General features: G+C 49.6%; 2 protein-coding genes across 2 annotated transcripts in view; one reads left to right on the forward strand and one right to left on the reverse strand.

Annotated features, from left to right (window-relative positions):
- The first annotated feature begins 312 nt into the window (after positions 1–312).
- Map1lc3a (microtubule associated protein 1 light chain 3 alpha) lies at positions 313–2,011 on the forward strand. The gene is made up of 4 exons (XM_028888900.2): positions 313–590; positions 898–953; positions 1,042–1,148; positions 1,413–2,011. The coding sequence occupies exons 1-4, from the start codon at positions 551–553 to the stop codon at positions 1,573–1,575; spliced, it is 366 nt and encodes a 121-aa protein (XP_028744733.1). The 5' UTR covers positions 313–550; the 3' UTR covers positions 1,576–2,011.
- Positions 1,830–13,056, reverse strand: part of Pigu (phosphatidylinositol glycan anchor biosynthesis class U) — an 85,785-nt gene continuing 74,558 nt past the window's right edge. Inside the window, exon 12 of the mRNA XM_028888897.2 lies at positions 1,830–2,593. Within this exon, the coding sequence (XP_028744730.1) occupies positions 2,480–2,593 (114 nt within the window). The 3' untranslated portion in view covers positions 1,830–2,479. The remainder of the gene's footprint in view (positions 2,594–13,056) is intronic.

Genomic DNA, 13,056 nt, shown 5'->3' on the forward strand with positions numbered 1-13,056 from the left:
ATCTTCTGACCTCCGCGGGACCCGCACACGCGTCGTACACTTACACAGACACATAGCAACTTTTACAAGCCTGGGTGTTCCACTCCCTCCCCGCTCCACCTCCGTTACCACCTCTGATCTCTAATGCTAAGTTCGGTGAAGGAGGGCGTCCAAGAACCGGAGGCGACGACCACCCGGCTTTCTCCTCGGTCTGAGGGGCCGAGAGACAAGCCGGCGGGCCGTGACGTCACAAAACTGTGACGCGCACGAAGCTCCGCCCCCTCGCGACCTGCGCCGGGAATCCGGGCTGCCTGCGCCGTGGCGTCACAGGTCCGGGCAGGCGGGTTTTCCGTCGGCCCAATGGGAGCGGCGCGCCGGCCTCCCCTTTAAGGAATGTTGTGACCTGACGTCACCCAGGCGAGTTACCTCCCGCAGCCGCCACCGCCAGGCTCAGCGCGAGCCCTGCAGCCCTTGAGCTCGAGCCCCGGAGCCCCCGGCGCACCAAACCGCAGCCACATCCCTGAGCCGCGCGCCCCGGAGCCCCGGCTGCGCGCTCCGCCGGGCCCGCGCCATGCCCTCCGACCGGCCTTTCAAGCAGCGGCGCAGCTTCGGTGAGGCCCTGGGGGCGAACTGCGAGCAGGGACCGAGGGATGGGGGTGCCAGCCGACCCCGATTGCCGCAGGTGACGTCAGCCCCATGACGTCAGGCACCGGCCGGCCGGACCCCGGGTGGGGAGGCCGTGAGGCCTGGCAGGGTCGCCCGCCTCCCCACCGCGTCCCTGGTCGAGGGCTAAGGGGCCGACGGCCCCGGGGGCGGGCGCTGGGGCGGGGCGGGCCCGGAGCCGCCCCTCGGGGATGGCGAGGCGGAGTCGCGGGAGGCCTCAGCCCTGCCGGGCCTCACGCCGAGTGCTGTCCACAGCCGACCGCTGTAAGGAGGTGCAGCAGATCCGCGACCAGCACCCCAGCAAGATCCCGGTAAGTCTCTGGCCGCCCCCACCCCGCCACGCCCTGCCCTGCCAGGTCCCGCCCCTGGCTTACGAGTCCCCCGCCCACTACACTCCAGGTGATCATCGAGCGCTACAAGGGTGAGAAGCAGCTGCCTGTCCTGGATAAGACCAAGTTTCTGGTCCCAGACCATGTTAACATGAGCGAGTTGGTCAAGATCATCCGGTGCGTGGGCAGCCTCCTGAAGGCCTTGGGTGGGGTAGGGGCCAGGTTACACTCGGAAGGGGTGGAGTGGGGCAAGGGCACAGGAGATAGGGCACTGCCCCTGTTCTGGGAGGCTGGGAAAGGTCAAGGTCAGGGTTGGAGTGAACTTCTGAAGAGGTGAGTCTCTAGCGCGGGCTGTGATGGACGAAAAGTGAAGATTTCGGGGGGTCACCCAGGCCCCCAGCAGGCGGCCTCCTCACCTGGCATGCCCTCCTGCCTCTGCAGGCGCCGCCTGCAGCTCAACCCCACGCAGGCCTTCTTCCTGCTGGTGAACCAGCACAGCATGGTGAGCGTATCCACGCCCATCGCTGACATCTATGAACAGGAGAAGGATGAAGACGGATTCCTCTACATGGTCTATGCCTCCCAAGAAACCTTTGGCTTCTGAGTCAGGAGTAGGGGTGGGGGGTGGTTGGGAATTCTGGTCAGGCTCTCTCCAGGGAGGTCCTGGCTCCTAAACTGAGCTATTTCAGTCCCCAGTGGGTTAGGCAGAGATGTGAACCTTCCCCCCCTTTTGCCCAGGTAGGGGACACCAGCCAGCCTACCATGCCCTGGGTCCTGGGCCAGTCACCTTAGGGTCGCTCCTCTGGGTGCTGGCTGGGTTGGGAGTGGGTGGGGAGCCCCTGCTCTGTGTGGTTTGTCTTTTTTTTTTTTTTTTTTAAAGCCCCTTGCCTGTCTGCACACCTGTCCCTCATTCACCTGAGGCTTTTGCCTCCTGCCAGGACCTGTCCACCCCTGAATGGCTGGCTCCCCTTGTCCTGACATGGTATATGGATCTGTGGTCATTTCTTCAGCAGAATAAAGATTGCTCAGGCCTGCCTGGCCCTTTGCCTCCAGCTGCTTGTTTGGGAGTAGGGAGGGCTGCTAGGTTACTGTGTCCACACACTCGGGTGTCAGTCAGGGACACGGGTCAGAAACCTACTCCTTAATACAGGATACCATGCAGTATTGGGGCCAGACTCACCCCGCTCTAGGAATCAATGTTATCAGAACAACAATGAAAAAGCCCACACATTTATTAAGTAGCCACAACCTAAAGCTCTGCTCACCTGTTGCTTCCCCCTTCCTTCCTGTGCAGAGTCACAAAGTGGCAGGTCCAAGTGGGGTGCTCCCAGCTTCTCCCCATGGGCCTTGTGGCCAGCTATTGAGTCCCCTTTGGTGCCAGATATTTGCAACCCTGGATCTGAACCTCTTCTGCCTGAGGACTTGCCTGCTGGTAACTCTGGATGAGGGACCTGGCCCAGCTTCCGGCCCTTCCCCCTCTTGTCCATGCAGCTCTGTGCCAGCCAGGGCTACTTGAGCACAAGCATAGCCTCTGTGCCGTCCTTGGCAGTCAAATAGAGACCGTGTGTGAGGTAATACTCCCGTCGCAGGAAGGCATAGAAGTAGTCGGAGATGAGCAGGATCTGGCAGGGGAAGAGAGAATGAGAATCATGTGGCACCTTACTGAATAAGGCCCTTTGTGGGGTTAGACAGGTACTATGAGACAGTTCCTGCCTGGCATCTCCCATCAAAGCCCAATCTATAAGCCTGCCCATGGACCTGCTTCCCTCTTGGCACATACCTAGCCCTGAAAGATATTACTGGCCATCTGGCAGCTGCCTGTATTTTGCCTCCTGCTCCCTACTGCTGGTTTACACCTCCATCCTTGGGAACCCAGACCAGTGTTCTAGCAAACAGTGCATGCATGCACCCTGTCTCTTCCCACAGGCACTCCCCAGCCAGCCTCCCCTGTCCAGGGGCTCAGGACACAGAATTGCCTAGTATTTCTCCCATACACATGGCCCAGAATTGTACCCTGAAAACATAGAATTCCACCCATCCCTGTAACAACCCCCGCTAGACAAAGTCACTGTTGTCACTTATATAGTACCAAAACCACTTCCCAGAGATCACTGCTTTCAAACCCTCTCCTGTGCCAGGCAGCCAGAGGGAGCGATCGTGTTACCGCTTGATTTGAGTTCTCCCAAAGGCTGCTCATGCTTCAGACTCTTAGAGCTGCATGGCCTTGCACCTGGTTCCTGCTACATGTTACGTCACTTCCCCTACTGCCTCTCTAGCCACAGGTCTTTGCTATTTCCCTCTGCCCGGAACATTTTCATCTAGCCAGTACCTGTCTGCCCTTCAACTCTGTTGCAGGCTCACTTACCCCAGGTTAGGTCCTAACTCCTTAACCTTTCTGCTGACATAAACTCATTCAAACTGCAACTTTACATCAACTATGTGACACTTGGTGGTAATGCTCCTTCTGCTAAGGATGGACCCTGAGTGCCTCTGCCACTGTGACATTTATCTGCTATAACTCAGTCTGACTACAAAATCAAAAGGGGACGAGAATTTCAGTCCATTCTCACCCTAAATAGAGCCTCAGAGAGGAACAGGATTTGTCTCACTTGTACACTTGACCCCAAAGTCTACAACCCTATTCAGCCCAATGTGCCCAAGACTGGAATAACAGCTGACTGGAGTGCCCCACCCCGCCAAAGGAAGGCAGGCACACTATTGGAGACACCATGGTACTCAAAAGTTTAGAGGCTCTCAGACTACCAGCAGCAACCAATTCTTAGCTCACATGGGAAGACAGGCCTAGAATGTGGCAGGCATTCAGTGAAAGTCTTGGGGCAGAAGAAAGGTTGAGGTAAGTCAGGGATCTAGGTCTCCAGAGCCCTGTCCTGGGCAGCTATATACTTCTGAAGGTAGAAGAGCAGCTAAGAAGACCGTGGAGGGCCAAAAACATTGATACTCACTGGACACATGCCTGCCTATATTATCTCAATGGGAGACTAATGGTCTATTTTACCAATAGAGAGACTGAGTGAGGCTCGAGGCATTCAGTTAGTTGGACTAAGGCCATACCTGGAGGTCTGGACTATTGGGCGTGTACCCTTGTGCCATGGGCCAAATTCACAAAGGACACAGGGATCTGTAACTATCCGCAAGCAACCAGGCAGCCCTTGGCAATCCTGGCTGAGGCAGCGGTTCAGTTGACCTTAAACCCTGGGGTTCTCTCACCCAGACCCCAAGATGTTGTGTCTGGGCAAGAGAGGCCCAATCCCTGTGTCAGGGTAGATGAGAGACAATCGAAGATTCAGAATTCATAACTCGTCCCACAGTGGTTGAGCTGGCTAGGTCAAAGGAACGCAAATCAAACTAGGCTATTAGGTTGAGCCACATCTGGAAATAACATTTTGTTTGTTTGTTTTGCAAGTTAATAACGTTGGCAATAGCTGGGCAGTGATGGTTCACACTTTCAATCCCAGTGCTTGGGAGGCAGAGGCAGTCAGATCTTTTGAGTTCCAGGACATCCATCAGGGCTACACAGAGAAACCCTGTCTAAAAAGCCAATAAAAATTGTTGGCAATTTTATAGGATCCAGTCTAATGTGATATGGGAAGAAATGTACAAATATTAAACACATCATTCAGAAGGACCTGACCTGAAGAAATAACTGTGGACTTGAAAAGGAACTGTTCCTTTTTGTTCTTTGGTTTCTTTGGAAACAGCATCTGAAAAGCCCAAGGTAGCCTCAAACTTGCTATGTAGCAGAGGGTGACCTTGAACTCAATCCTCTTGCTGGGATTATAGAGGAGCACCTCCTACCACAGGAGGAGCTCAGGAGCTATTCTTATAAACCTTAATTCTGTGTACCACTTTCTTGTATTGCTTGGATTAAAAATAAAAATTCAGGCCAGGCATGGTGGCATATTCTTGTAATCCCAGCACTTGGAAGGGGAGGCTGGAGAATTACTAAGAAAGTTTTTTGTTTTATTTTGGGTTTTTTGAGACAGGGTCTCTCTATGTAGCCCAGCCTGTCCTGGAACTCTCGATGTAGTCTAGACTGGCCTCAAATTCAGAGTGCTCAGATTAAAGGCATTAAATCTGGCTGATTACTGCAAGTTCCAGGTCAGCCTGGGCTAGAGTGAGACGATTTCAAAACAAAACCCAAACTAAACGTGGTGTAGAGTTAGCATTAGCTTGAAATCACATGGCTGGCACATTCTGACAAGATAATGAGAAGGGAGCTTGGCCTGGAGCGCCTTCCGCTTTAGAATTGTTTTACACTACATTTTTTACACCACATTTTGTCTGCATGCATGTATGTGCGCCTTGTGTGTCTGTTGAGGTCATGGATGGTTATGAGTGACCATGGGATACTGGGAGTTAAACTCAGATCATCTACAAGAGCAACAAGTGCTGCTGAGCCATCTCTCCAGCCCCTGGTTTTCTTTAAAAAGAACAAACATCAGACCATCCTAATTTAGGGGACCTGCCCAGTGTTCCTTAAGCCTGCAAAGGTCATGAAAAATAAAGACAAGATGCAGAGCAGAGCACACTGGGAGACACAATCAAGTGCAACATAGTCCCTAGGTTGGTCCTGGAAGAAGACATGACTCCCATTCAGTTAATGGTAATGTCCCAGGGTGGGTTCTTAGTTGAACAAAGCTCTGTGCAATTTAAGATGTTAACACAGGAAAACCGAATGGAATATACAAGACTTCTACTATCTTTGCAATCTCATTCCAAGGCAATTCCACAATAAAAAGTTTATCTAGAAAAAAAAAAAAAAAAAACAATTGTCTTTTTTGTTGTTGAGGTTTTGTTTCTGTTTGCTTGGGGGATTGGGGTTCTTGTTGGGTTTGTTTTGTTTTGTTTTGAAACAGGGTCTCTCTATGTAGCCCTAGTTGTCCTGGAACTCTCTATGTAGACCAGGCTGGCCTCAATTCACAGAGCTCCTCCAAACTCTGCCTCTGGATTGCTGGTATTAAAGGTGTACACCATTCCACCTGACTTGTTTTGTTTTGAGACAGGGTCTCTTGAAACCCATGCTGGCCTTGAACTATGTAGCAGAGATCCCCTTGAACTTCTGAACCTGCTTCTACCTCCCAGCTGCTGAGGTTACAAGTATGTGTCATCGTATCTGTTTTAACGTGGCATTGGAGATTGAATCCAGGGCTTTTTGAATGCTAAGCAAGCATTCTATAAGGGCTATATTCCCACAAGATAGTGGTGGTGCACGCCTTTAATCCCAGCACTCGGGAGGCAGAGGCAGGCGGATCTCTGAGTTCAAGGCCCTCCTGGGCTACAGAGGGAACAAAAAAACAATAAAGGAGCAGTAGCTAAACCCCAGTCTGTTTGTTTAAGACAGGGTCTCAATAGTTAGTCCAAGCTGATCTAGAATTTACTATGTAGCCAGCAAGAAGGTAGAGGCAGGAGGATCAAGGAGTTCAAGGTCATCCTTGGCCACATAGTGAATTTTACAGCAGCCTGGTATTTGTATGTGAGAACACAATGAATTCAAAAACATTTTGGTGGGCAAGACGCAGTGAAGAATACCTATAATTCCAGAACTCAGGAGGCAGAGGGATCCTTTTAAGTTCAAGGCCAGCCTAGTCAACAGAGTGAGTTCCAGGTTGCCCAAGAATACACAAACTTTATTTCAAAACAAAAATGGTAAAAGGTAGCTCTGACAAATACATATGTAAGACCCAAATGTTCAACTATGTTAATTTTGTGTAAGTGAAGTGAAAATAAATACTGACCTCTATTTAATGATGTAAAAGCTGACATAGTTATCAGGAAATGTACTGATATCGGCATTTCAATTTGAAATTTAAAAATAATCCAGGATGAGTTGGTGAGGTGACTGAGAAGGTTAAGGCACCTGCTGCCAAGCCTGATGATGACCTGGAGTTTATTCCCGGAACCCACATGGTGGTAGGAGAGAACTGACTCCTGAAAGTTGTCCTCTGTCCACATGCATGCTGTGCATGACCCACCTCCACAAACACAAAAATAAATGTTTATTAAAAAAAGAGGAGGAGGGCATGTCATTGAAGCACCTAGGAGGTACCTAGACTGCATGAGATCCTGATCAAAAAACCAGAATAATAAGTAAAAAAAAAACCCCAAATAACAATAAAATAAATAAAAGATGGCTTATGGGATGGATTCTGTAACCGAGCAAGCACTGCAGAATATTACTGATAGGGTCTTTGTAGTGGGAATATGGGTGTTCAGAGTGTCAATATTTGCATAATGAGAAAGTGTAGAAAAGGGCCCTGCTCATTTGGGCACACAGCTGTGAGTGTCCTCAGCTCTGGGTGGGTGCCATGGTCACAGGGAAAGGATAGAAGGCTGGCCTGAGGCTTGGCTCTTTCAGAGGAAAGCCTGGGCCTGGGACTTTCCATTAAGACTGCAAGGAGGAGATTCCCAGAGGTCCTAGGATTCACCTGCTAGCAGCTGCAAACCCAGCTCCTCTGCCTATTCTGAGCAGGGAAAGTTGAGCAGCGAGTAACAAAAGCATGGGCAAGTTAGGAACGGACTTCCCATTCCTTCAGTTTCCTTTTCCTCATGTATACAATTCGAGCAATCAGCTCCAGTTCATGACCCACCACAGTGGTCTTCCCTAGTCCATACCCAGGATTTAGGGGCCTAAGAACACATTTGTCCCTTTGCCTTCAGAGACCTGGGGCTTATTCTTGGAAGCTGCCCTGCTTGCTGAGGCTGATCACCCAGCCTCTCACTTGGGTTTTTTCCACACTCTCAGACTTTCTACAGGGCTCCTTTTATCCCCAACACAGCCATTTTGTTGTTGTTGGGGTTTGTTTTTATTTTTGACAGGGTCTCACTATGTGGCTCTTAGAACTCACTAGGTAGACCAGTTTCCCTCGAACTCACAGAAAACCACCTGCCTCTGCCTCCTGAGTGCTAGGATTAAAGGAGGGCACCACCACACCGGGCATCACCAAGGATCTCTTTTTGTTGATTTTTCCTTTTGAGACAGGGTCTCACTCTAGCCCAGGCTGCCCTGGAACTATGTAGACCAGGCTGCCTTGAACTCAGAGTGGTCTACCTGCTTCAGCCACCTGGATGCTCAGATCACATGCATCTTCAGAGCTATCATGCCTGCAAACCCTGACAGAGGCCTCTGCTGCTTCCCCTGCCCCCATGCCTACTTGCTCAGCAGCCCCCATAATAACCCTATGCTCAGTTATCTGACCCCGATAGGGTGGTATCTGCTCCAGCTCTGGAGCCCTAGGCCTGGCACAGGGCTCATACTCTGGGTGCATTGTGTTGGTCCTTAGCCTTTTGGCACCCCCTTCAGCCAGGGCTTGATGAGACTTCATTCCTCTCCTTGACAATCATAAAGTCCCCAGGGCTGCTCTTCTCTGCTCTGTGGTAGAGACTTCATGAAGTAGCCAGGGTCACAGAGGACAAAATGAATCAAAAATGAATGAGACTCAGAACATGCTTCAGTACAGATGTGACAGAAAAGAGACAGAAAAACATCTTCTAAGCACCTGGCCAGGCCCCTTAGGAATTTTGCAACTCCTGGGCTGTGGCCTATTTATAAAACCCAGGGTCACAGGTATGAGTGAAAAGTCAGGCCATATCATCAGGCCTGTCTATGTCTAAATTCTGAGTTCTTTCCGTCACCCTCCACCTCTTAGGCTTGGCGCTCGCACTGGCTGAGGCTGGCTGGCACTCCATGCCCTGACAAGCACCTGTGAGGTTGTACTCCCCAGTTACAGCTCTGCTGCTCTACCAGGCTCTTAGTTTGAGACTTGAGAGCCAACTGGGTTATCCACCTTGACCAACCGGAGCCTCTTGACTACAGCCTCCTGGAAACAGACGCGAACACCTTATTATGTCTTGACTCCCTAGGCCTCTTCCTTCTGTTGGAGACACTGACACACTTCGGGACTTCAACTGGTTGCCGTAGTTGGCAAAGTGCTGCTTTCTTGGCTACCTGCCTGGAGTCTAGGCAAGTAGAAGCCAGAGGAGGCTGGCAGCTGCCTGTGGAGCTCTGGCCTACCCACTCAGGACAAAGCTTTACCTTCCAACTCTAAAGATAAAAACAGCAGGGAAGGGGGAGTGGTGTCACAGGCCTGCAACCCTGCACTTAGAGGTGGACGTAAGAGGATCAGAAATTCAAGTCATTCTCAGCCAGCGTGAGTTACAAGAAAGAGATCCCTTCTCAAAAACAAAGAAAAAGCCTGGGGAATCACGGGGCTCCAAGTCACTGTTAGTGGTAGGGCTGCAGGTTGGTGCCAGAGTAGCAGCTGGTATTTACCTGGTCCTTTCAAGTCTCAAAAACATTCTTGTTCACCATCATAAGTCCTCACAGCCACCTTCCAAGTTAAGCAACCAAGAGTACAGCCTCTCACCGATTACAGCAGCCTCCTCCTCCTCCACACCAGGATGCCCTCTCCCAACCTTCTCTTCCTGGCAGCAAACCGTTTGCAGTCTGAATCCCATCACATTTATCCGTGGGTGAACACTAATGGTTCAGCCTGAACCTCCGCAGAATGAGGTCCCCAAGGGCTGTGTAGCTCTGACCACTGCAGCCCTGGAATGTTCTCCTTCTCTGTTCCAGAGCACAGCCAGTGCTACACAGTAGCACACAGCATTATCCTCTTCCTCGGGTTTCCCCTTCTCTCTCCTCCCAGAACTGTATTTAGAAGCCACTTTCCCCTGGAGGCACTCACAGTCCTGGCTCCACGCTCCCAGCCCCACGGTGAGCACATCACACTGCTCTGCCCTGCTTATTTATTCTGCATTCTCTCCCATGCTGTGGGTTCATGTAAGGAGGGCTATGTCTCCTTCACCTGAAGGGCTGTAGAGAGCAGAAGTTAGATGTGTGGATCTCATGCAGGACTTAGACAAACAGGAGGCTCCTCTCATACACAAACAAAGGAAGATGACCAAGATGTTTTACTAAAAGAAAACAGAAGATACTTCCATCATAATGACACACACACACACAAACTCTCCATGAGTACATGACACATGTAAACACATGGAGTAAGACTCAGAAGGCCAAGCAAGCACATGATCCAGATTACATGGGGCCAGCTCCTTGTAAACCTTCCTTAAGCATGAGCCACTAATTACAACTTTAAAGTAATATTCCAGTGCTCTCTGTTCTTAAACCTATTTAGGGTGACTGGGACACTTTAGCTTTTTCTTTTAGAAAAAACAGATTCATGAAGGCTCGCTCTCTCTCTCTCTCTCTCTCTCTCTCTCTCTCTCTCTCTCTCTCTCTCTCTGTGTGTGTGTGTGTGTGTGTGTGTGTGTGTGTGTACATAAACCACTGATTAATTTGTTACACCTATAATCCCAGCATTTGGGAGGTAGAGGCAGAAAGATGAGGAGTTCGAGGCCAGCTTCAGCTACATGGAAAGCTGGAGGTAAGGCTGGTTACATGAGATCCTGTCCTAAATTTAAAGAGGAAAGAAAAAAGAGACTGTCTCTTTCTCATCATTTATGAACTGAATACTGCCCTGGAAGGTTGCTGTATGTATCTGAAGAACACACTATTCTTCACATTTCACATGCCAGCAATGTGATTTATGGCAATAATAGGACCCACAGTTTATAGCAAATCCACTAAACACCCTATGAGGTGGGAATTATCACCCTGAAATCTGAGACTAAGAAACTGTACCCTAAAGAAGTTAAATCACCTGCTGAAGGTTACCAGTGAGGGAGCTGGAGGAGGCCTCAAGCAATCAACCAGTAGATTTCAATCTTCTCTTTCACACCCAAGCGCGCGCGCGCGCACACACACACACACATACACACACGCCTCATTAGATGGTTTACTGCTGTCATTTCCTGTTACTGACTCTGAGGCAATGGCAATTACCAAACGATGTGTGCTTACCACATGATGAAAACTACTTAATGGTCCCCAAGAGAAAGAACAGAGCCTTAGTCACTGGAGTACCTGCTGGGGTAACTAATAATCTACACACATTCATTCTGTAATAGGGCATCATACTTTTCAACATGAACAGAGCAGGACTTTAACAAAACTCAATAGGTCAAGTTGATCTATACAAGTTTATGTAGATAAAGCTGATTTTGACAATGAAGGTCTGGGCTCTGAGCACCTATTTGGAATTTGTGGCCATTTGGCACACAGAACAGCTCTTATCTGCCTGTACCAGGGAGGGAAGGAGGAGGCTAGAGGAAAATACTTTTCCCTGCTAGAAAGGTATTTATAAGCATAGGCTGTGGAATAAGCGTCTGTCCCCAAATGCCTGATATCTTAATAGAAATGCCCCCATAGAAGCGAGACTGGGCTTGGCAGTGCAGGACATAGAGGCCAGGTTTGGGCAGAAGGAAAAGGGTGGGGACACTTGTGAACTGGCCTCAGATGTGTGATTTTACTCCACCTCTCTTTCCTTCCCATCCTCTTCCTGTCTGCCTCACTTTTCCCTCCCCCAGGCAAGGTCTTGGGATGTACAGGCTAGCTTGACTTCCCCCATGAAGCACAGGCTGATTTGGAACTAAGGAACCTCTGGCCTCTGCCTTCCAAGTGCTGGATTACAGTATCGGCCATTTCAGGATCACCCAGCTCCCCTTCCCGTCTTTCTTTCCAAGTCTAAAGGTCCAGTCACTACTCTTAGTCCTTCTGGCCTTTGTCTGGCCTCTCAACAGGAAAGCCATCTTGTTCCTACTGGATTCCTCCGCCAACCATGCACATCTAGCCACAAATCACATGATGTTTTCTCTGACTGCCTTTGGTTTGTTCATGTCCTCACTCATTCATTTAACAAATACTTTTCTAAGCAACTGCTCTGTGCCTCTCACTGACTTGGTACTTGGGGATGCTACACGAGGAGAAGCAGATCCCTGCCTTGGAGAAGTTCATGGTCTAACAAGAGGCGGACAGCACAGCGAGGCCGGAGATAGACAGGGAGACCAAGAAAGAGAGCGAGAGACGGCTCAGCAGGTAACGTGCCTACTGTGTAGCCTGGCGACCTGAGTTTAAGCTCCAGAATATGAGAAGACTAAGAGAGAACCAACTACTAAAAGCTGTCCTCCGGCCTCCACACACTTGTCGTGGCACATATATCTCACACATGTCATAAATATACTCACATACAATAATAAATAAGCCTGGAGTAGTGGCGCTCACCTTTAAACCCAGCACTCAGGAGGCAGAGGCAGGCAGAGCTCTGCTTTTTTTTTTTTTTTTTTTTTTTTTTTTGTTTTTTTGAGACAGGGTTTCTCTGTGTAGCTTTGGTGCCTGTCCTGGATCTTGCTATGTAGCCCAGGCTGGCCTCGAACTCACAGAGATCTGTCTGGCTCTGCCTCCCAAGTGCTGGGATTAAAGGCATGCACCACCACCGCCCAGCGAGCTCTGCTTTTGAGACCAGCCTGGTCTACAGAGTGAGTTCCAAGACAGTCAGGGCTACACAGAGAAACCCTGTCTCAAAAAAACCAAAATAATAATAATAATAAAAATAATGAGGAGGAAGAAGAAGAAGACACCAAAGGAGAACTTCATGAGAGGCCTAAGGTAGTGCCAAACTATTAAAAAAATTCTAAGCCGGCACACACCTTTAATCCCAGCATTTGGGAGGCAGAGGCAGGTGGATCTCTGAGTTTGAGGCCAGCCTGGGCTACAGAGTGAGTTCCAGGACAGCCAGGACTGTTATACAGAGAAACCCTGTCTCAAGAAACAAACAAAAATAAAATTCTAAATGTCCTCTATCTGCACTCAGTGGACCGAAAGCCCAGAACACGGGCAGTATGCTCTTCCTGGTGAGGGGCTGTTTTCGTTAGTCAACACTCCAGGTTAATAATCTTTTTATTTAATTTATTTATTTTTTTAGCAAGTCTTCCTATACAGACTAGGCTAGTCTTGAACTCAAGGTAATCTTCATACCTCAGCCACTGAAATATTAGAATACAATTATGTGCCACCATATCTAGGTCAGAAAAAGAAATGATAGGATTAGAGTGACAGCCTAGTAAACAAATGTGCCGCCTGATACATTCTTTTGCTGATCTGGCAGTGGTGGTGGTGGTGGTGGTGGGGCAGCAGCAGCAAAACTCAAGGTCAACAACTTCCAGA

Source organism: Peromyscus leucopus, chromosome 4 (genome assembly GCF_004664715.2).
Source record: "Peromyscus leucopus breed LL Stock chromosome 4, UCI_PerLeu_2.1, whole genome shotgun sequence".
In the NCBI taxonomy this organism is placed as follows: domain Eukaryota; kingdom Metazoa; phylum Chordata; class Mammalia; order Rodentia; family Cricetidae; genus Peromyscus; species Peromyscus leucopus.

Excerpts from the sequence above, each read along its gene's own strand:
- Map1lc3a (XM_028888900.2), top strand. The coding sequence starts at position 551 with ATGCCCTCCGACCGGCCTTTCAAGCAGCGGCGCAGCTTCG. Across the intron at positions 591-897 it reads CAAGCAGCGGCGCAGCTTCG|CCGACCGCTGTAAGGAGGTG; the intron begins GTGAGGCCCTGG and ends TGCTGTCCACAG. Across the intron at positions 1,149-1,412 it reads GAGTTGGTCAAGATCATCCG|GCGCCGCCTGCAGCTCAACC; the intron begins GTGCGTGGGCAG and ends CTGCCTCTGCAG.